Source organism: Lampris incognitus, chromosome 1 (genome assembly GCF_029633865.1).
Source record: "Lampris incognitus isolate fLamInc1 chromosome 1, fLamInc1.hap2, whole genome shotgun sequence".
Classification (NCBI taxonomy): domain Eukaryota; kingdom Metazoa; phylum Chordata; class Actinopteri; order Lampriformes; family Lampridae; genus Lampris; species Lampris incognitus.
In genome coordinates, this window is record NC_079211.1 from 154,811,401 (window position 1) to 154,832,372 (window position 20,972).

The 20,972-nt window shown below is 45.0% G+C and overlaps 1 protein-coding gene across 3 annotated transcripts; it reads right to left on the minus strand.

Annotated features, from left to right (window-relative positions):
- Positions 1 to 752: 752 nt before the first annotated feature.
- Positions 753 to 6,399, minus strand: LOC130123989 (uncharacterized). 3 transcript variants are annotated; one of them, XM_056293350.1, is made up of 7 exons: positions 6,247 to 6,399; positions 5,326 to 5,468; positions 4,706 to 4,773; positions 4,117 to 4,245; positions 1,508 to 1,603; positions 1,313 to 1,391; positions 762 to 887 (listed from the first exon to the last, which is right to left on the minus strand). In XM_056293350.1, exons 1-7 carry the CDS (start codon positions 6,355 to 6,357, stop codon positions 866 to 868), a joined length of 648 nt encoding a protein of 215 aa, XP_056149325.1. In that variant the 5' UTR covers positions 6,358 to 6,399; the 3' UTR covers positions 762 to 865. The 3 variants fall into 3 exon arrangements, with proteins under 3 accessions (XP_056149333.1, XP_056149325.1, XP_056149316.1); XM_056293341.1 differs by having other exon boundaries at positions 5,326 to 5,471; positions 6,247 to 6,392; XM_056293358.1 differs by having other exon boundaries at positions 753 to 1,391; positions 5,326 to 5,471; positions 6,247 to 6,381.
- Between the last annotated feature and the right edge of the window lie 14,573 nt (positions 6,400 to 20,972).

A 20,972-nucleotide genomic window follows, 5' to 3' on the forward strand; every position in this document is an offset into this window, starting at 1 on the left:
TTCATGAAGAAATTTCTTGGTAATGCTTTACTTCCCAGATTTTCCCAACTTTCCCTCACTATTAAGCTTCCTGTCAGACAACTCCTGTGGCTTGGTCACCAAACTTGGGTGTTTGGTATCAATACGACGCCGGAGTTTACAAGGTCTCATACTGTCGTTAGCTAGCACCTCTTTAACGGCAGATAACACACTGCGGCAGTGGGGCGTCATCAGGACCAATACATGAAAATCCAAACTTTAGATAATCCTGGTCCTACTTCCTCCGTGTTCTGCTCGCCCCAGACGCTGTCTCCTTTCTCACTGTAGGTAATGTTACTAAAAATCCATCCATTTTGCTCCAAGCATTGCTGAAGTTAACTAAATTTAGCTAGATGTTTACGGTTACTTTATCTTCACGTTTTTTTTCTCACGCTGCGCCTCCCCTGAAGCTCTCTGGCGCCCCCCCCAGGGGAGGCGCGCCTCACACTTTGAAAACCCCTGGTATATTGAATTGTAACCTCTGTATCGTGATACTTGGTGTATCACCACATGCTTGTCAATACACATCCCTCGTGTTAACGGTTCCAGCAGGCTGCGATGCGTAACGTGTTACTTCATCACCATGGAGGCCAAATGCAGAGGAATACGGCAGGTGGCAGCAAGGTTGAAGAAGTGAGGTTGATGATGAGGCTAACAAGCAGATGTGTGGCAGGCAATGCTTGAGCAGGACCTTTAGCAACAGATAGTACAGCATGAATTACTAAAACTCAGGTTTAACTATGGTTTCTTTATTCGCTGCTGGGGCAGACGCTGTCACAACAGCACTGCTGACCGTTTCATTTTGAATGCATCTCTGGAAGACGGCTTCAGTCAGACACCACTGTATTTACCAGTATCGCCACAGTTGTCTGTAAATCAAAAAAACAAAAAAACAAACATTTCGGATCGCAGCTTTAACCCTTCATAATGATCGGTGTGACAGAACCAATCAAGTCGACATTTCAGCCATTTCCCCCCAAACACACCATTTGGGTTATTTTTTAAATTCACTTTAATTTCCTTAACTCCTTAAATGTAATACAGTTTAAGAGCCAGTGACTCACAGCAAAGCTACGCATTTCAATGTAATGTTTTTATGTCATTATCTCAAAAAATGTGTACTGAATCTTGAAAACAAACAACTACACAAGTCGGTGGTTACAGCACAATATTTTGCCAATGGTCATAGCTGATAACAACAAAAACAACACAGCACTATTAATTGCATTTGTTAGGATCCGTTTCGATGCAAAGAGGCCACCCAGGGACAGGACATCGGTTGTCTCTGGCTTACAGCGCAGTGGGCTGAGTCGTCCCAGCATCCTCCGTGTTTTCAGCGGGGCTTGCAGTGACCCTATCGTCTGCACATAGATCTATAAAGGAGATAATTATACGGCTGTGACAGAAGTAACAACGTGATCAGAGCAAACATGCGCTTTGACTGACCAGATAAGAGTCGGACATGTGCAGCTTTCTGCCTTTGTCTGACCTGTGCTTCCGAAGTGATATTCAGGGAGGAATCCGAGACATTCCGCCTGCTTTTTAAAGGTCTCTAATTCAGAGGGCTCCAGATTTCCTGTTCTGGCTTTAAGGAGGGAAGAGGAAGACAGAGAAGGAAGGACAAAAGTAAAAAGGTAAAGTAATCATCAGTGATGGCCCGTGTTGGGGAGTAACTAGTTACATGTATTACAAAACAATTGTAATCCATTACAGTTACTGGTAAAATATGTAATTAAATCGAAATGTAGGTGATAAAGGGGTTCATCTGAATATATTATTTTCAGTAAAAAGCTTATTTGTTTTGGTGGTTGCACTTTACAATCAAAAAATTCCAATTTTAATCCAAGTTAGGCTGAAAACATCATAAAAGTTTGACAGTAATAAGTGTTGAGTACGGTTGTGAGGTTTACACTGCCTGGTTTAAATTGATGTTTTTAGGACTTTCCAGCTTTATTGCCCAGTTTAAAACACTTGCTAGAAAAGTAATCAAAAGTAATCAAATGTAACTTGTAATTAAAACAGCTACATTACTTATTACATTTTTAACAGGGTGAATCGTAATCTTACATTTCAAAGTAACCTTCACGACACTGGTGACGATGTAACAGCCCGGTAAATATAAATGCAATGCCAAATAGTGCCACAGGGGGCTCTTCTTTTTGTTTTGTTGTGACGCACTAGAGTAGAGCCGTTCTCAGCGCTGCTCCCACCGACGTCCACAAGAACGAGCTCTCACCGTAACAGGTTGGTTCAGCTTATGAATTTTATGTGTTATGTGTTGTTTTTTTGGGAGTTGGTCCTTATCCGATGAGAGGGTCCAAATACAGGATGTTGTGTTGCTGTTAAGCCCACTGAAGCAAATTTGTAATTTGTGATATTGGGCTATACAAATAAAATTGATTTGATTTGATTTGATGTATACTATTCATGTGTGATCGGTGAATACAGTGCTGTGGAGACCTGGCATTGTATGATCGATGTTATGTATGATAGAATAAAGTAGCAGTGTGGAAATCCCCATCTCGTTGTCCGTCGACTCTCTCCCGGGGCTCTTGCTAACTACCCACTTGCTGCTAGCTCTCTCCCGGGGCTCTTGCTAACTAGCCACTTGCTGCTAGCTCTCTCCCGGGGCTCTTGCTAACTAGCCACATGCTGCTAGCTCTCTCCCGGGGCTCTTGCTAACTAACCACTTGCTGCTAGCTCTCTCCCGGGGCTCTTGCTAACTAGCCACATTCTGCTAGCTCTCTCCCGGTGCTCTTGCTAACTAGCCACTTGCTGCTAGCTCTCTCCCGGTGCTCTTGTTAACTAGCCACATGCTGCTAGCTCTCTCCCGGTGCTCTTGTTAACTAGCCACTTGCTGCTAGCTCTCTCCCGGGGCTCTTGCTAACTAGCCACTTGCTGCTAGCTCTCTCGCGGGGTTCTTGCTAACTACCCACATGCTGCTAGCTCTCTCCCGGGGCTCTTGCTTACGAGCCACTTGCTGCTAGCTCTCTCCCGGGGTTCTTGCTAACTACCCACATGCTGCTAGCTCTCTCCCGGGGCTCTTGCTTACTAGCCACATGCTGCTAGCTCTCTCCCGGTGCTCTTGTTAACTAGCCACTTGCTGCTAGCTCTCTCGCGGGGTTCTTACTTATTAGCCACTTGCTGCTAGCTCTCTCGCGGGGCTCTTACTTACTAGCCACTTGCTGCTAGCTCTCTCCCGGGGCTCTTGCTAACTAGCCACATGCTGCTAGCTCTCTCCCGGGGCTCTTGCTAACTAGCCACTTGCTGCTAGCTCTCTCCGGGGCTCTTGCTAACTAGCCACTTGCTGCTAGCTCTCTCCCGGTGCTCTTGCTAACTAGCCACATGCTGCTAGCTCTCTCCCGGTGCTCTTGTTAACTAGCCACTTGCTGCTAGCTCTCTCCCGGTGCTCTTGTTAACTAGCCACTTGCTGCTAGCTCTCTCCCGGGGCTCTTGCTAACTAGCCACTTGCTGCTAGCTCTCTCGCGGGGTTCTTGCTAACTAGCCACTTGCTGCTAGCTCTCTCCCGGGGTTCTTGCTAACTACCCACTTGCTGCTAGCTCTCTCCCGGGGCTCTTGCTAACTAGCCACATGCTGCTAGCTCTCTCCCGGTGCTCTTGTTAACTAGCCACTTGCTGCTAGCTCTCTCGCGGGGTTCTCGCTAACTAGCCACTTGCTGCTAGCTCTCTCGCGGGGCTCTTACTTACTAGCCACTTGCTGCTAGCTCTATCCCGGGGTTCTTGCTAACTACCCACATGCTGCTAGCTCTCTCCCGGGGCTCTTGCTAACTAGCCACTTTCTGCTGGCTCTCTCGCAGGGCTCTTGCTAACTAGCTACTTGCTGCTAGCTCTCTTGCGGAGCTCTAGCTAACTAGCCACATGCTGCTAACTCGCTCTGCCCACATCAGCCCAACAGTACAACGTCGTTGTAATGTTTAAAGAAAGAAAGAAAGAAAGTAAAGCCTGCAGGTGTGAAATGAAAATGATGATTTTCAGCTTTGAAAAGTATTCATGTCAACATGATATCTTGTAATGGAATAGAGAATAGAAGAATGAACATACACAAGTTAACGATTAAGGTTAAATTTATGAGACTTACTAAAGAGGAAGAGGTACCGTCCCTTTGTCTGTCCGTCAGGAAGGAGGGTGGTGTCCTCTGACAGCAGGCACTCGGAGCAGGTCTCATAATATTTGCCATCATGATATGAAGTGTGACCATTGATGTTAACTATGAAACATGAGAATGAGGCAGTCAGACTAATGCGTCCACCATCCCAAAGCCACGTTTTGAGTAAAGGTATGGACACACACACACACACACACACACACACACACACACACACACACACACACACACACACACACACACACACACACACACTATGATTTCACTAAACATAGCCATTCTTCTGTCATGTTTTTTGATTGGCTGTGTTTGTCAAGATTTATTTGAACTAGGCATGGTAACAACCGAAAAACCAAAATCACCCAAAAGCAGACAATGTCCAGATATTTGGGGCCTTGTGGATTAATAAATAAACGTTTTCCATCAAATGCACACAGTTTGTCTGCTGCATTGAAACAATCAACCGAATAGTATTGTACAGTGCAGAGAGATATAAAATCACAGTTTAAAAAAAAATGACTATACAGCATGTCTTGTTACATGCAGGTGGTGTGTTACATACAGGTGGTGTGCCTGGTCATTCCTGAGATGGTGGCATTAGCAACTCCTTGAAGGCATTTGTCCTCATTTCTTAAAAAAACAGCAGCAACAATAATAATCAGCACCAGCATTGGATGTAAAAGTTTGTAAACTTAAAAAGTTTTTTACAAAAATGTGGGAGGTCAATTATTGTGATATACATACTCCCCACCTCCATTTTGGCCCCAAAAATCAAATTATAAAAACATCACCAATTTAACTTCCACCCATGGATGGATTACCGAACGACCCCTAAGCCTGAGCCCCTTTGTGAAGTCGCTGTTATTATCTTTGCATTTCTTGTCGCATAGTCAAAGGGCTCAGTGGTTCATATCAATAACAGAGCCCCAAAACTCCTACTGAGAAACTGAAGGAAACTGCAGTGGATATATGTCTTAGTTAATATGCTGTGAGTGTGCACTGTAAATCCTGTTGAGGTACAGGTGAATTTAATTATTGTGCTGTTGGCTGCAAGTCAGTGTATCTGCCCTGCCGGGGAGGGGGGGGGCTTTTATATGTCTGTGCCAGGGGCCCATTTTATCCTAATCCGCCTCTGCTCCCACCACCGACCATTTGATCATTCCTAATCAGCTAAGCTCTTACAGGCGGTCTGCCCAGTAGATTGTCATGACTCCGCTGTCAGAGGAGGGGGACTGCTCCACCCAGGAGCTCTTCACTGACACCAAGTCGCTTTTCAGGCTGGGCTGGTCCCACGAACCTACCTGGAGCACCCATTTTCCATAAATCTGCTGGTCACACATAGAGAAAAGAGCACTTTACTCTTGTACAAGTGATTTGACCTTTGCAACCCTCTATCAATCATTGCAGTGTGAAGCTTTAGGTACGTATGTAATATTGACATTTGTGTCCATAATCTGCTTAAAAGATATGTGCAATTGGTACCTCAAGCGTTGTTGACGTATCTTAAAATATACCCCATTTGCACTATCAAGATGATGTCATATGCCAGTGATTTACTGGTGTCAGTTACACTTAATAACAAAAAAAGTATTGTTCTTCAGCAGTGGTCCTCGATTATAGTATATCCAGGAGGGACGCTGATCTCACTGGTTAGTCCTCCCCTGTCCTGCGGTTGAAGTTGTGCAAATGAGTGAAATAAGCTAGTGTGGTGTTGATTTGGAAAGAAAATCTGCATATCATCCATGGCACATTACTGAGGACCACTATTCTTAAGGTAAAACATTTTATCAGACCAACATGCTCCACAGCTAAGCATGCATATCTCTCTACTGTGACTATTTAGATGCAGCTCTCGCACAAGATCTCCTTTCTCATACATCCTTTTTTTAAAAGATATTAACGCTCATTAAAGAGCCTTTCCAATCCCTACTGAGTTCATATCACTGGATATATCTAATTGACGGTTGCACCGGAAAGCAGAAGAAAACAAACAACATTAATGCATGTATATTAAGCCCAATCTTTCCACTGCACTGTTAACCATTCCACTTAATAACCTCCACACATCCATCTGAGAACAACCAGCACCGCTCATATACTTACGGGACTGTGGCTGTCCAGTACCAAGGGTTTAACCAGCTCCTCGCAGTTCGGTTCAGATGCAGCACCCAGGGAGGTGAGAGCCAGCAGAGCAACAACCAGCTGTGCAGCCATGGTTAGAAAGACACAAACACAAGAGATCCTGCCACTCTCCTCAAAGGACCCAGGGGAGGTGTTTCATAACAGTGGGTTGGGCTACACACTTGCGCGCACACACACACACACACACACACACACACACACACACACACACACACACACACACACACACACACACACACACAAAGGGATTGACCTACACAGTACATCTTTTCTTCTGGAGGGAGGGAACATCTCTTTATTTGTGTCCACTCAGCATGGGCCTATGGTCCCATTTCAAGTCAAGTTTATTTGCACAGCCCAAAAATCACAAAGTGTTCCCAAAGGGCTTTAAAATCAGTGCAATATCTGACACTCCCTATCCTTAGACATCTTGACTTGGATGAGGAAAAACTTAAAACAAGAAAAGCCTTATCAGGAGAATTATGGGAGAAGCCTCAGGAAGAGCAACAGAGGAGGGACCCTCTTCCGGGATGGATAAACATGCAATAGGTGTCGAATGCACAGAGCAGACAAGAGTAACAGAATTACAATGTACACGTAGAGTTTACAATGTACACCTAGAGATTACAGTGTACACCTAGAGATTACATAGAGATTGTAATGTACACCTAGACATTACATAGAGATTACAGTGTACACCTAGAGATTACAATGTACACCTAGAGATTAAATAGAAAGTACAGTGTACACCTAGAGATTACAGTGTACACCGAGAGATTACGTAGAGATTACAATGTACACCTAGAGATTACAATGTACACCTAGAGATTACAATGGATACCTCGAGATTACAGTGTACACCCAGAGGTTACAATGTACACCCAGAGATTACAGTGTACACCTAGAGATTGCAGTGTACACCTAGAGATTACATAGAAATTGTAATATACATCTAGAGATTACAATGTACACCTAGAGATTACAGTGTACACCGAGAGATTATGTAGAGATTACAGTGTACACCTAGAGATTACAATGTACACCTAGAGATTACAAACAGAGCGAGGTAGAATGATATAAAGTCAGTACATAGAATATAGCAAAGCAGATTTAATTGTATTAGGTTATACAAACTGTAAGGAGACAGTGGGCATATGGAGTGAATCTGAGACCGCCTGAGACAATGTCAGGCAACCCCACAGATGCAGTCACGAGCTAGCGGGATCCTGCAGCACAAAAGCAGCTGCGCTCAATGGAGCCCTGTAGAGAGGAAAGACGTCACATGCACACAGGAGGCAGACTCCCACACAGCATTCCCACAGAGGGAGAAAGAAGATGAGAGGAGTGCCTGGAGTGACGCAAATTAGCAATTGCTGAAACAAATGATGCAAAAACAATTACGATGGGATCAAGGGAAGTCAGGATGCAGCACACACGGGATCTTAGATTCCAAAGTCATTGGACAGACCAGGGGGGGGGGGGGGGGCTGATTGAGTTTTCATCAGGCAGTCCATAGCAGAAGAAACCTCTGTGAATGAGAGAGAGCGAGCGAGAAAGAGAGGGGAGAAAGAGGAGAGAGAGGTTATACAAACTGTAATTAAAACAAAGTTAGACAACCTTGAATCTGCCATCAGGAATAATTGAAATCCATTAGACTACCCAATTACACTAAAAGAGTTAACAGACATACTGAAGACTTAATTTAAAAAAAGCCTTTGGCATGGATGGCATCAAAAATGAAATGCCGAAGAACAGTACCCCTGAGTTACAAAATGTCATCGTTAAGCTGTTCAACATGATACTGACTGCCGGCTGCTTTCCTGATGTCTGGAACCAGGGGCTGATCACCCCAATCTATAAAAAATGGAAGCAAATTAGATCCTGATAACTATAGAGGGATCTGTGTCAGCAGCAACCTTGGGAAAATATTTTGTAGTGTCCTGAATTCCAGGATACTAGCCTTTATTCAAGAAAAAAAACATACTTAGTAAATGTCAAATTGGCTTTCTCCCAAAATACAGAACCTCTGATCATATATACACCTTACACACTTTAATTAATAAACATGTCCACCAAAAAAGGGAGGGAAAATATTTGCTTGTTTCATAGATTTTAAAAAAAAGCCTTTGATTCCATCTGGCATGAAGGACTTTTCTACAAAATCCTTCAAAGTGGACAAGGGGGTAAGGTTTATGAGCTTATAAAATGTATGTACAGACACAACCAGTGTGCTGTGAAAATTGGAGATCAAAGAACAGAGTATTTTACCCAAGAATGTGGTGTGAAGCAGGGATGCTGTTTAAGTCCAATGTTATTCAGCCTGTACAAAAATGAACTTATAGACCAGCTGGACCGTCCAGCAGCTCCATGCCTCATACTCTATGATGCAGAGATTAAATACCTGCTTTATGCAGATGACCTTATTCTGTTGTCCCCAACCAGTGACGGTCTTCAGCATAACCTGTCCATCCTAGGAAAATACTGCCAAAACTGGGCATTGGATGTAAACTTTAAGAAAGCCCAAATCATGATCTTTCAGAAAAAAACCCCAGATGCCTTGAAAACAAATACCACTTTACTTTGAATAACACAAAAAACTATACGTACCTTGGTCTGTCCATATCTGCATTAGGAAGTTTCAATATGGCAATACATGCACTCAAAGAAAAAGCATGCAGGGCAATGTATGCATTAAAAACCAAATTATTAAACATTAAGATTCCAGTTAGAGTCTAGACAAAAACATTTGATTATGTTATTTTACCCATAGCTTTGTAAGGAAGTGAGGTCTGGGGCCCGCTCAGTGGATTGGAGCATAGCTCATGGGACAAACACCTGATAGAGGCCCTCCACATTGAATTCTACAAAAAAAAATTTACATTTTCAAAGGAAGACACCAAATAACGCCTGCCGAGCAGAACTGGGGCGTTTCCCATTACTGTTAAACATCCAAAAACGGGCCATAACATTTTGGATGCATCTAAATTCAAGCCCAAAAGACACCCTTCCATTCAAGGCATTAAAAACCCAAGAGCTGAACCCTGAGAACAGTCCCTTCAGTCAGCTGATGGTGAAACTAACCAACCAGGCTCCCATCAGCACTGCCTCAAAACACAGCAGAATAAAACAAATTATGAATCAGTCAAAAGATCTATATTTGGAACATTGGAGAAATGAAACTAAAAATCAGAGTAGACTAAACTGTTGTTTGACCCTAAACAGAGAACATAGACTGGCCGAGTACCTCCACTCTGTCAGGGATACGAAGCGGAGACGGATCCTGACCACACACAGGCTCAGTGACCACCAGTTGGCTATAGAAACAGGAAGACACAGATAAACATGGCTACCCAGAGAGGAGTGTATATGTGGTCACTGCACAACAGGGGAGGTAGAAACAGAGATGCACCTCCTCCTCCACTGTGAGAAGTTCTCTTCAGTAAGACACTTCCACTTCAGGGAAATAGCCATGAAAACACCAAACTTCCTACTGTTAAGCCCAGAGGAGAAACTGGCAGTTCTCCTGGGTGAAGAAACAACAGCTCCTCTGGCAGCTAAACATGTATCTACCTGCCACAGCCTGCGGGACTCACAACCACTGTGAGATCCCCAAGATATATGCTGCTGAGTCACTGCATTGAACTGTGTGGCATTTGTTGCACTGTACTGTATGGCAGTGAGGTAAAAAGGGATTGACTGCTTCGGTGGGCAAAGATATGGAGCATGCTTATGTGATGACACCTATGTATTAATTTGTGATGTAATGTGAATTTGATGTGTGTTTAATATGTGATGCCATGTTTTAGTCTTTTGCAAACTGCTTTGGCAATGGCATATTTTCTGTTCATGCCAATAAAGCTATTTGTGTTTGAATTTGAGAGGGAGAGAGAGAGAGGCAGAGGGGGAGAGAGGAGGAGAGGGAGAGAAAGGGGGCACGAGTGAGAGGGGGGAGGGAGAGGGAGAGAGACATGCACACAACATGGGCACTCATGTGATAGTTGTCAGAGACAGAAACAGAAGGTTTGAATGTCGTATGCTTCCAGAGAGGGTTTGGGAACGTTCTCGTCGGCAGAACAAGACCCAGACTAGGACCTAGAGTCATAAATACATGAAGACTGAGAGCCTCCCAAAAGAGGATAATTTTGGCAAGGCTCAGAAGGAAGATGATTAATAAAGCAGCAAAAAAAACAAACTTCTTAACTCCTTGAAAGCTTATGAGAAAAGAGTTTTGAGTTAGATTTGAGAGTCAACAAAACCTGAGTTTCTGAAGTCAGCTGGGGGACCATTACATAACGCCTGCCATTACATAACACACACACAGACACACACAGACACGCCAGCTGGCAAGGCCAGAAGACTCCATCTTTCAACAAGTGAATAGCCCCCTGAACAGAGACACACACACAAAGGACGACAAATATTTACACACGTGCACACACACACGGGCAAGTTATATGTGTGTGTGTGTGTGTGTGCGTGTGTGTGTGTGTGTGTGTGTGTGTGTATATATATGTATAGGATGTAAGCTTTACCTAAAAAAATAAATAAAAAAAAGCCTTCCCAGCTTCAGATGAAACAGTCATCAGACTGGCAAGACTTTAACAAGAACGTTACAGTGAAAGATAATGATAAATAATAATAATAATGACTTGGAATTAATTATTAATTAATTATTAATGATAATAATGAATTGACTACTATACTAGAAAAGTCCTCTGTCCCCAGAGTAAGTCGCCACCATCAGGAGGTGAAATGCCTACTCTTTGCAGATGACCTGGTTCTGCTGTCCCCCACAGCAGATGGCCTACAGCAGAGCTTGGTTCTGCTAGAACATTACTGTTAGACCTGGGCCCTGACAGTAAATCCCCAAAAGACCAAAATAATGATATTCCAAAAAAGATCCAGATCTCAGGACATTTTACCTAAATTCTCAATTGGTACAAAACATGTAGAGTACTGCAGCTATCTAGGATTAAAACTAAGATCAACTGGACTTTTTTAACAAAGCAGTTCATGAGGTGAGAGGGACAGCACGCCAGGCTTTCTACTGCATAAAACAATATACAAACAGAAATACCAGTTCGAATTTGGTTAAAATTAATTGAGTGTGTTATTGAACCAGTTGCACTCTATGGCAGTGAGGTGTGGGTCCACTTACACAACAAGACTTTATTCAATGGGATAAACACCCCACTGAGACCCCGCATGCAGAGTTTTGTAAGATCCTCCTACATGTCCAGAGGAAAGCTGCAAACAATGCATGCAGGGCAGAATTAGACTAATACCCACTAGCACTACACATCCTACAAACAAGAGCAATTAACTTTTGGACACATGTAAAACTAAGTGACCCCCTCTCGTACCATCACCAAGCCCTGCAATGCCAAGAGCTGAATAGTGTTGGACTTCAGCTCACTCTACCAACTCATCTTCATCTTTGTGAGAGCGTAGTCCTGCGTGTTTGTTGATAAAGCAATAGGAGAAGATGTTCGGTCTCAAAACCATCCGTTTTATTTAGCAGTAAATGGATAAAGCATACAGAGCTCTGGGTCTAGATCTTCCTATCCCTGACAAACAACAGATTGTGTCAGTTCACGAAGTCTGACTCTCTCTCCTTTCCCTGACCCAGTCTTTATACTATACAAAGTGTTGACTGAATATGGATGTGTGGTCTTCTTTCTGATTGGTCCGTTCATCTGACTCCGTTTCCGCCTCATCTTCTTTCTGATTGGTCCGTTCATCTGACTCCGTTTCCGCCTCACTGATATCCGGACTCCAGGTAATCTTCTTCTCCATCTGCTGTGACCTCCTTGTTGCAGCTGCCGTCGTAAAATCCTGTTCCTATCTCTGAAACCACAAATCACAGCACATCTCGTCTCCACTCCCCCCTTGACCACAACACTTCCATTGTTCCCCTTCCCATTCAGAGTCGCCAACCCTATGCAAGGTCAGCGACCCTCACACCTTCCATGGAGATAGACATCTTGTCTCTACTCCCCCTTGACCACAACACCCTTATTGCTCCCTTTGTTATTCAGAGTCGCTAACCTTATTTAAGGTCAGTGACCCTCACACCTAATTTACTCTGCATTCCTCTGTCTGCTAACATACTCAGTACTTTTCCACTGCCACTATAGACCCTCATGTCCTTGTAACAAGCCCTGTTCCTCAAGCATATGTTTTCCCAATGATTAATATATCCTTATATCCCTTATTCCAATTAATACGTTGTAATCATCATTATTAAACATCACACCATTACATTTATCTACAAGTTCCCCTTTTTGGTCTCATATAAATGAGATCAACCAACCAATCGGATTCAAACATCACATTCAGCCTCTGTGTCACTGCCCAGTTCTTCACACCCTCCGTCCTCCATCAGAGCCACCGTCTCCGTCTTGACTTGAGCCATCTGATAGATCGATGAGGGACTCTTCTTTTCGATGGCAGTGACGATCAACCTTTCAAACAGAGATCTGATACAGGGAATACAACAGCATCCACACAACACAAGTGCAGTCATCATGCCTACCAGGGACAGAAACACAGACACCATCACACCTTTCCACCTCCCAAACCACTGTTCAAAAATTCTTCCCAGTGGGTCGTTTATACCTGAGTGGTCATGCATCTCCTCTGACAGGGTCCTAAGTCCTTTTAGGGCTCTAGTTACCGAGCCGTCTGGAGCAGTGTTGTTGGGGATGAACGTGCAGCATTGATCGTCAAACATAGAGCAAACACCCCCTTTTTCAGCTAATAACATGTCGAGGGCCATTCTGTTTTGAACTGTCATCAACAAGGTGGCAGCTAATTGTTCAGATAAGCCTGCTGCAGCGTCCCTGGTTTTATTGGCGAGCCTCAGGACGTTATAATGGATATAATTAATTCTATCCACATTCTTATTGGGAGTGACTGGAAATAGCGCACTAATGATTGGGATGTTCTCAAATCCTGCTGCCACTTGATTTACCAACTTATACTCATCTGAAACTCCCCTGGGAACGCCTATGGCATCTATGTATGTGGGAGAGCCATACCCAACCTCAAATGTGTTTCTCCTGTGGCGGGTATATGTGAAATTTGCCTGTTGGCGTGGCCCTAGCAAAAACAGGGGTAGAACCAACCTGACCATTGCACACGTTCCAGACCAGTCTGCTGGCAGGCTGATATGTAGAGTCCTGTCCCCGCAATACCAAAACAGGTCAGCCCTTCCCCACACCATAAAGCTAGGGACCGACCAACTGTTGACATCAAGTGTGTATTTGCACCAGCCGTCAGGCATGTGTCCCATCTTCATACCGGAGCTGGAGCTCCTAGAAAAACACGTATAGTTATTAGCTCTCGGGGTGAACGCCGGCGGCACCGTGGAGTTTTTAATGGGTGGAAAAATAGAGCTGAGAGTAGTACAGTTAGGGGGGTTGGCTTGCATAGTTAGGGCCATCATGCAATGAAATCCTATAGGATCTGTATCGGGAAATAGAGGTGCTGGGGCGGTGAAAAGAGTTGGCCTGGCTGAAGAACATGCAATACAATTACTCATGTTCATGAAGGCAGCTGTAGCTGCCATCCAATCTAACCACAGGTTTTTGTCCCCATATCCAGTACCCAATTTGACAATATCGCCTCTCGTTAATTTATTGTAATCTATGGTGATAACGTCCTTGTTCGGTCTAGGTTTAGTTTCGAATGTGCTAAGCGAGGCGTCTGTTTTCTTGGGGGATGGAGGTGTTAACAAATTCACCTTAACGAGGCCCATGGTGTCCGTGCCTTGTTGATATGCTCCCACAACCATATAGAATGCCTTTTTCTGGCCTGTCATAAATGGATCATCCCACAGGTCGTGTATTGTCAACAACAGGGGATTAACCCCACCCGACCTATGTCGTAGTTGGCCGCGTATGAAACTAATCTTATTAACTGTATCTGGATTTTTGACCACGGTTTTGATAGGGATCCATGGACCAGTATACTGCCAAATCAAATCCCATCCGGCACACAAACTGCCCATGCCGGAGTTCTTAGGCGGATCCCCCTGCCTTAGACAACTGGAGTGAGTTTCTGGACTTCCGCACAGGTATAAATCATATCTTCTCCACATCTCCTGGTGTTTCCCACAATTAATAACATGGCATAAATCAAATTGAAATGTCACGTTCGTTCCCAGAGCGTAGTCTACGTCTATACCTCCATATGTTTTAATGCAGTAATCTGGTTGGCCTTGGCCTTCCCTCTTTGTTCTGTTGTGGTGTTGGTTTTGATCTGTGTGTCTGTCTCTGATGGCTGATTCCCACATCAATACTGGAGTAACTATTACTATAGAAATGATCCCGCTCACTCCCCACCGCCACCATTTGGCTCTGTGGGGTTTTCTCGTTCCCTCAAACATCTTAATACACATATAGCAAAAAAAAAAATTATTAACAAGCAAAACCTTCTTGTGTTCTGGTTATCAGTTCCTTGTATCCTAGAAAAAACCTTTTCTGGGAGAGCTTTTGACCTTCTATAGCAACATCAGAACATTCTTTTCGCAACTGGCAAAATTCTTCATTCCAATCTTGAGTATATTGTGGCTTGCCTGAGTATATGCAAAGCCGGTTACTATAAATCTTATCCAAAAGTGATAGCTATAATAACTGTTGCCACAGATAGTGGCTTGTGTCTTTACACTTATTCAGAGTCAACTGTGGTGTTTCTTATCTGTTCCCGTGTCCTAGCGGGTGAATCCGCTGCTGCACACTGGCTCCAGTGGTACCAGCTGTCTCCTTTGCCCTGCAGTCGAACCGCGTGTGATGTCCTCTCAACCACCTTGTATGGCCCTGTCCACCTTGGCTCCGACCACTTCCTCTTGATCACCTTCAGTAGAACCCAGTCTGTGGTGGGCGGTGTCTGTCCCTCTAGGTTCCCCTCTGCTGCTGCAACCTGTTTTGAGAAAGCTGACACCAAAGCTGTTAGTTGGTCATAGTAAAGTTTGTACTTCAGCGGATCTCTTTCCTTTTCCGTGGTTGGGATTCCAGCTCCCGGTCCCGGGAACTGCTGCCCTGTTGTCAACTCATATGGAGTGAAACCTGTGATGGAGTTTACTGAGCTCCTAATTGACATTAGAGCTAGGGGTAGGGCATCCACCCAACTCATTTTTGTTTGAGCACACACTTTTCCTATTTTTTCTTTAATGGACTGATTCATTCTCTCTACCTTTCCCTGTGATTGGGGGTGATACACTGTTCCAAACACATGTTTCAGTCCTAGGGCCGCTTCTACTGCCTGCAGGTCTTTGTTCTTAAAATGTGTGCCATTATCTGACCTGATTCTTTTTGGAAACCCATGCGTTGGTATGTATTGGTTGATTAGGAATTTGATTACCGTTTTGGCATCTTCCTTTTTAGCAGGTACTGCTTCTGGCCAGCCAGTGTATGCATCCATGGTGACCAAGAGGTACCTATACCCATTTACCCTTTCCAACATGTCAGTGTAATCAATTATGATTTCTTGACCTGGCATTTTTGGCAAAGGAAATTTTCCCTCGTGTGGCTTCACTGTAGCCTTGATATTGTATTCTGTACATATTTTACATTCCCTGATATGGGAACATATCAGGGAATCACAATCATTGCGGGCAAAAATGGATGCCACCAATGGGTCAGATGTCTCTGCATCTGTGCCTTTCCACAATGTGTCAGCCCGTGTGCCTCCTGTAACACGGAAGCCGTCCACCCTGGGGGTAACACAGGTCGGCCGTCCGGCGACCTCCACACTCCTTTGGATTCCGTTGCCCCTCTCTCTTTCCAAACTGTGAACTCTTGAGGAGAGGCTTTCTGTTGTTCCTTTATTAACATATTTACATCGCAGGCAGGTAGTAAATCATACACCGTTTTTCCCACCTGCATCATCATGTATTGGGCTGTGTAACCTGCTGCCCTTTTAGCTGCAGAGTCTGCCTCCTGATTTCATTTTGCTATCATTGTTTCAGTTTTGTCGTGACCTCTGCACTTTATTACTGCTACCTCTGTTGGTTTCATTAGGGCTTCTACCAGTCTCTTGATGTCTTTCTCATGTTTGATTGGGGTTTTTGCTGCTGTCAAAAATCCTGCTCTGATCCACTGACTGAGCTCTACCTGTATTGCTCCTACCACGTATGCCGAGTCTGTGTAGATGTTTACTTTTTTCCCTTCTGCCCATTCTAATGCTGCTATCATTCCCTGTAATTCAGCTAGCTGCGCGGATTCTTTTCCTATTACTCTCCCTGTCACTACCTCCTCAAACCCTTCATCTGTTTGTCTTACCACTGCATATGCTGCCTTCAGTCCCTCAGTGGGTTGTCTGTAGCAACAGCCATCTGTGAACAGCACTTCCTCTGGGTCAGCTAAGGGTTTTGCCCGTAAATCTGCTCTGACCTTGACATCTTTCTGTACTCTTTCTTCACACACATGTGGCTCACCTTCCCCTATGTTATCTGCCATGTTGAGTCCCTTGTGTGTGAACGTTATGTGTGGTGCATTGAGGATTTTTTCCAACCTTATCTGTCTTAATGATGTCATGGTGAATGCTGCTGAGTTCACATAGGCCACTATGCTGTGTGTTGTCAGGACTGTTAGAGCATGTCCCATGACTATGTGTGCTACTTTTTGCAGAATTTCTGCTACCCCTGCTGCATGTCTTGTGCATGGTGGATGTCTATTTTCTGTTGGATCGAGTGTCACACTTGCATACATCATCACCTGCCTACCTCCCCCTTTTTTCTGAAAAAGAACACCATTCACTGTATGTGATTTTTCTGAAACATCCAGATAGAATGGCTCTTTGTAGTCAGGCAGTGCTAAATCAGCAGCGTTCGTGAGAGCCTGTTTGAGGGAAATGAAGTTATTCTCTGCTTCAGTGGTCCATTGTAAGCATGCTGACAAATTTCTCATCCCCTGCTCATTGACCATGGCCCTTAAGGGGTGTGTGAGTTCCCCATATGATGCTATGTACTGTCTGCTATAACCTGTGACTGGTTTAGGATGGTGTAGAATTGAGGATCTATGGGCTGGGGACACACCTGTACCTCTACTAGAGATAATTCTCCCCAGGAACGAGACCATCTGTCTGCAGCACTGGAGCTTGGTTTTTGAAACTTTGAACCCAATGTGATACAGCTGTGTTAATAGCGATTTGGTGGCTGCTAGGCAGGAGACATGATCTGGAGCTGCCAGAAGGATGTCATCCACATACTGAATCAACACCACCCCCTTTGGGAGGGTGAGATCAGTGAGCTGCTGTTTCAGAACCTGATTGAACAGCCCAGGAGACAAGATGAAACCCTGGGGAACCCTCGGATACCTTAGCTGTTGGCCTTTATAGGTAAATGAGAAGATGTCTCTCACATGGTCAGCTAGTGGTAGGCAGAAAAATGCATTGGCCAGATCAATACAGGAAAACCATTTGTGTTCTGGGGACAGTGCAGACATAGCAGTATATGGATTTGGTACTGGGACTGTAGGAGTTGACACAATACTATTGATCCGTCTAAGGTCGTGAGCCATTCTATATATCCCTGTATTTTGCTTCTCTACTGGTAAAATAGGTGTGTTCCAGCCAGATGCTGAGGGCTCCAACACCCCCGCTGCCAACAGTCCCTCAATAGTATCTGTGATCCCTGCTTCTGCCTCAGGTTTGTGGGAGTACTGTTTCTGCCAGATCGGAGTATGATCTGTCAATTCAAAAGAGATTGGATCAACATTCTTGCAGTGTCCTACATCAGTTGGGCCTGCTGACCATAACGCCTCAGGGAGAGTGTCTATCATACTTGCGGCGTCAGAGTGATCAGCCTTTTCTCTGCCATGAAATCTCTCTATTTGTCTATGTTCTAACAGCACTTTGTCAGCCGTCTTGTGCATGATCCTGTAAGCCTTTTCGGATGGGGAGTACTGTAATTCAGGGAGTTGGGTCCAAACCCAGTCTGTCAGTGCCATCAGACGCTTGCACATCGGCCCAAGATCTCCAGCCTGGTGTTTAACATGCACTGCTAAGGTGATATGGGGCACCGCCTCTTCAGACATCTCATACCACTTAAATTGTTCTGGTGTCAATTCAACAGCAGCTGCCACACCTTCATTCCCCACTAAAATACAACTAGACAATACTTCCCACTGTGTCCCTTCAATGTCATTGTAAAAAGTTTGCTGATAAATTTCATCCCCGCCCCTATCATAGTACAGAGTAACATGGAGGGGGTCGATTGGAGGGGAGTAGGGATGTAGCATTTGGACCCACAGCTGCCACTGATAACACAGAGTCTGTACGCTGTTGCTTTGCTTGGTTCCCGGTTCTAGGAGTCCCCAGTATATATCTGCCCAGAGTCCTTCAGCCGTGGGTGAAACATCAGCTGACAACATTTGAGAGCTAGACTGGATCATTGACAGAGAACAGTTCACAGAATATCCATTGGGAAAAGTCACTACCAGTCCCTCTGGCCCACACATGACTGATGCCCCGCACCTCACCAACATATCCCGTCCCATCAAATTGACTGGGCATGCTGGTGATGAAATATATTGATGCAAAGAAGTCTGTCCTGCCACCGTGGTAGTCAGAGGTGTCGTCAACGGCAGATTTTCTGGTTTACCCGAGAACCCTACTAGCTGGACGTTGGAGGATGAAAGGTTGGACCGAGACATGGCGCACGTGATAGTGGAAAACCTTGCACCTGTGTCAACTAGAAAATGCAGATCCATGTCCATTTACCTTATTTGCAAGTAGGGTTCTGCCAGCCCCACCTGCCCTTGAGTTCCTGGGCCCCTTCAGTACTCATCCCCCTGACCACCCTGCATGGTCTGGGGATATTGTCCCTGCGGTGGAGCTGCTGTTGCATGAGGGTCTTGATGAAGTGGAACCATAACTGAAGGCTGTCCTTGGACCGGGGGCTGCACATAACCACCCCTGTTGCTGACTGGACCTTGACCTCCCCTGGGTCCCCACAGCATGGGACACTCCCTGATCCAGTGTCCAAGCTGGCCACATCCAAAGCATGTAAATGGCATACCTCTGGGTCCTCCGCGACCCCTCCCTCTTCCTCTCATACCTCCTGTTACTCTGACAGGCCTGCCCGGATAAGGGGAACTAGACACCCATTCAGGCACTGGGTACAAATTTGGGGTGTAGTTTTGTGGTGGCGGCTATTGAACCATCTGATTGGCTACTTTTTGGTTTGTCTTTTTAGCATCATTTACCTTTTTCCTTGCCTCATCCAATTGGAGCTTTAGGAGCTGCACCTGGGCTGACTCTGTGCTCTGTCTATCCTCCTCCTGTATAGCCTTGTGTCTTTTCATATGATGAATCAAATGTTTTTCCCATTGCTCAGTAGAGCAGCCTGGGATGTCTGGATTGCCCTCCATGGCATCTTGTACTGCTTTGGGCAATCCAGTCATAACAGCTTTTCTAAACAATGTGGTCTGTAACTGTCCTGAACTTGGATGGCTTCCTGCAGTGTCTGTCCATATGCCTTTGCATCTGCTTAAAAATGCTGATATGTCTTCTCCGTCTTTCATGGAAAAGGTCAGTGAATGCATTGCTCCGGGAGGAATGGGGAATTTATCCCTCATTGCCCTTCCCACAGCTGTGGCTTCACTGGTAAATGGTTCTGAATCTGGTAGATAACTAGTGCCTGCCGCAGCCTCAATCTGCTGTATTTCCCACATAGCTAGTTGTTTTCCCAGTAATGCTCTCCAATCTCCCATAGCTAATTTATATCCCAATGTGTGTTGGCAAAATGTTTCCATCCAGGGCCCTCCTCCCTCAGTGGGAGGGGGCATTTTATCCAGGATGCAATTCATGTCTGTGAATGAGAATGGTTGATACACATCCCCCGTTTGGGGTCCTTTATATATCAGTGGCAGTTGATGGTATCTAGCGGGTGGTTGTATCTGTTCTCTGTCCCTAAGCTGGTGTCTATGCCTGTGGTCAGCACGGGGCGCTATATGAGTCTGGTTGTGCCTGGTTAGTGCCCCTGTAATTGTGACCTGGTATGTGTCTTCGTCTCCCTCATTACTATTCACACCCCCCGCCTCTGTACCTGCCCCCAATCTCTCCTCGGGACCTTCTGCCCTAATTACTTCCTCTCTTATCTCTCTGAGCTGTCTCTCCTTGAACCCATCCATTGTTTCAACCCCCTGACTCTGTATCCTCCCCTGTCCTGCTCCTCCCCCGTTTAGGGTGGAGGGTGTTTCTGACACTGTCGTGGGTGAGCTTCTTGCCTGATCTATCTCTTCCTGTCTGCTCGTCTGCTCATGTATTTTCCTATTCCCTTCTCTGGCTTCCTGCATCCTACGCTCTGCCTCCCTCACCAGGTCCTCCACCTCTGATATTTTCCTTGTTACTACTTCCTCTAACGTCTCCCTAATCTGTCTGTATTCCTCCTTTCCTATTGCTGTCATTTTCATTACTCCTTCTTCCACACGCACGAGTGGCATCTGCAGTGTGGGATAAGGAGGGGGTTGTATCCCGGGCATTTTGGGATATATTGGCGCTGATGCTTCTGTTTTTTCATTTCCTTTATCTTTTTCTTTGGTTATTTCTGAGTGTTTTTGATTCATTTCTACTGCCATGCAAGCTAAGGTCATGTTGTGTAAGTGGGCTCTTCTCTGCTCATTTTCCTCTCCATCTTTCTTCCATTTTCTATTGACTAACATGGAAACTTTTTCCGCCTTCCA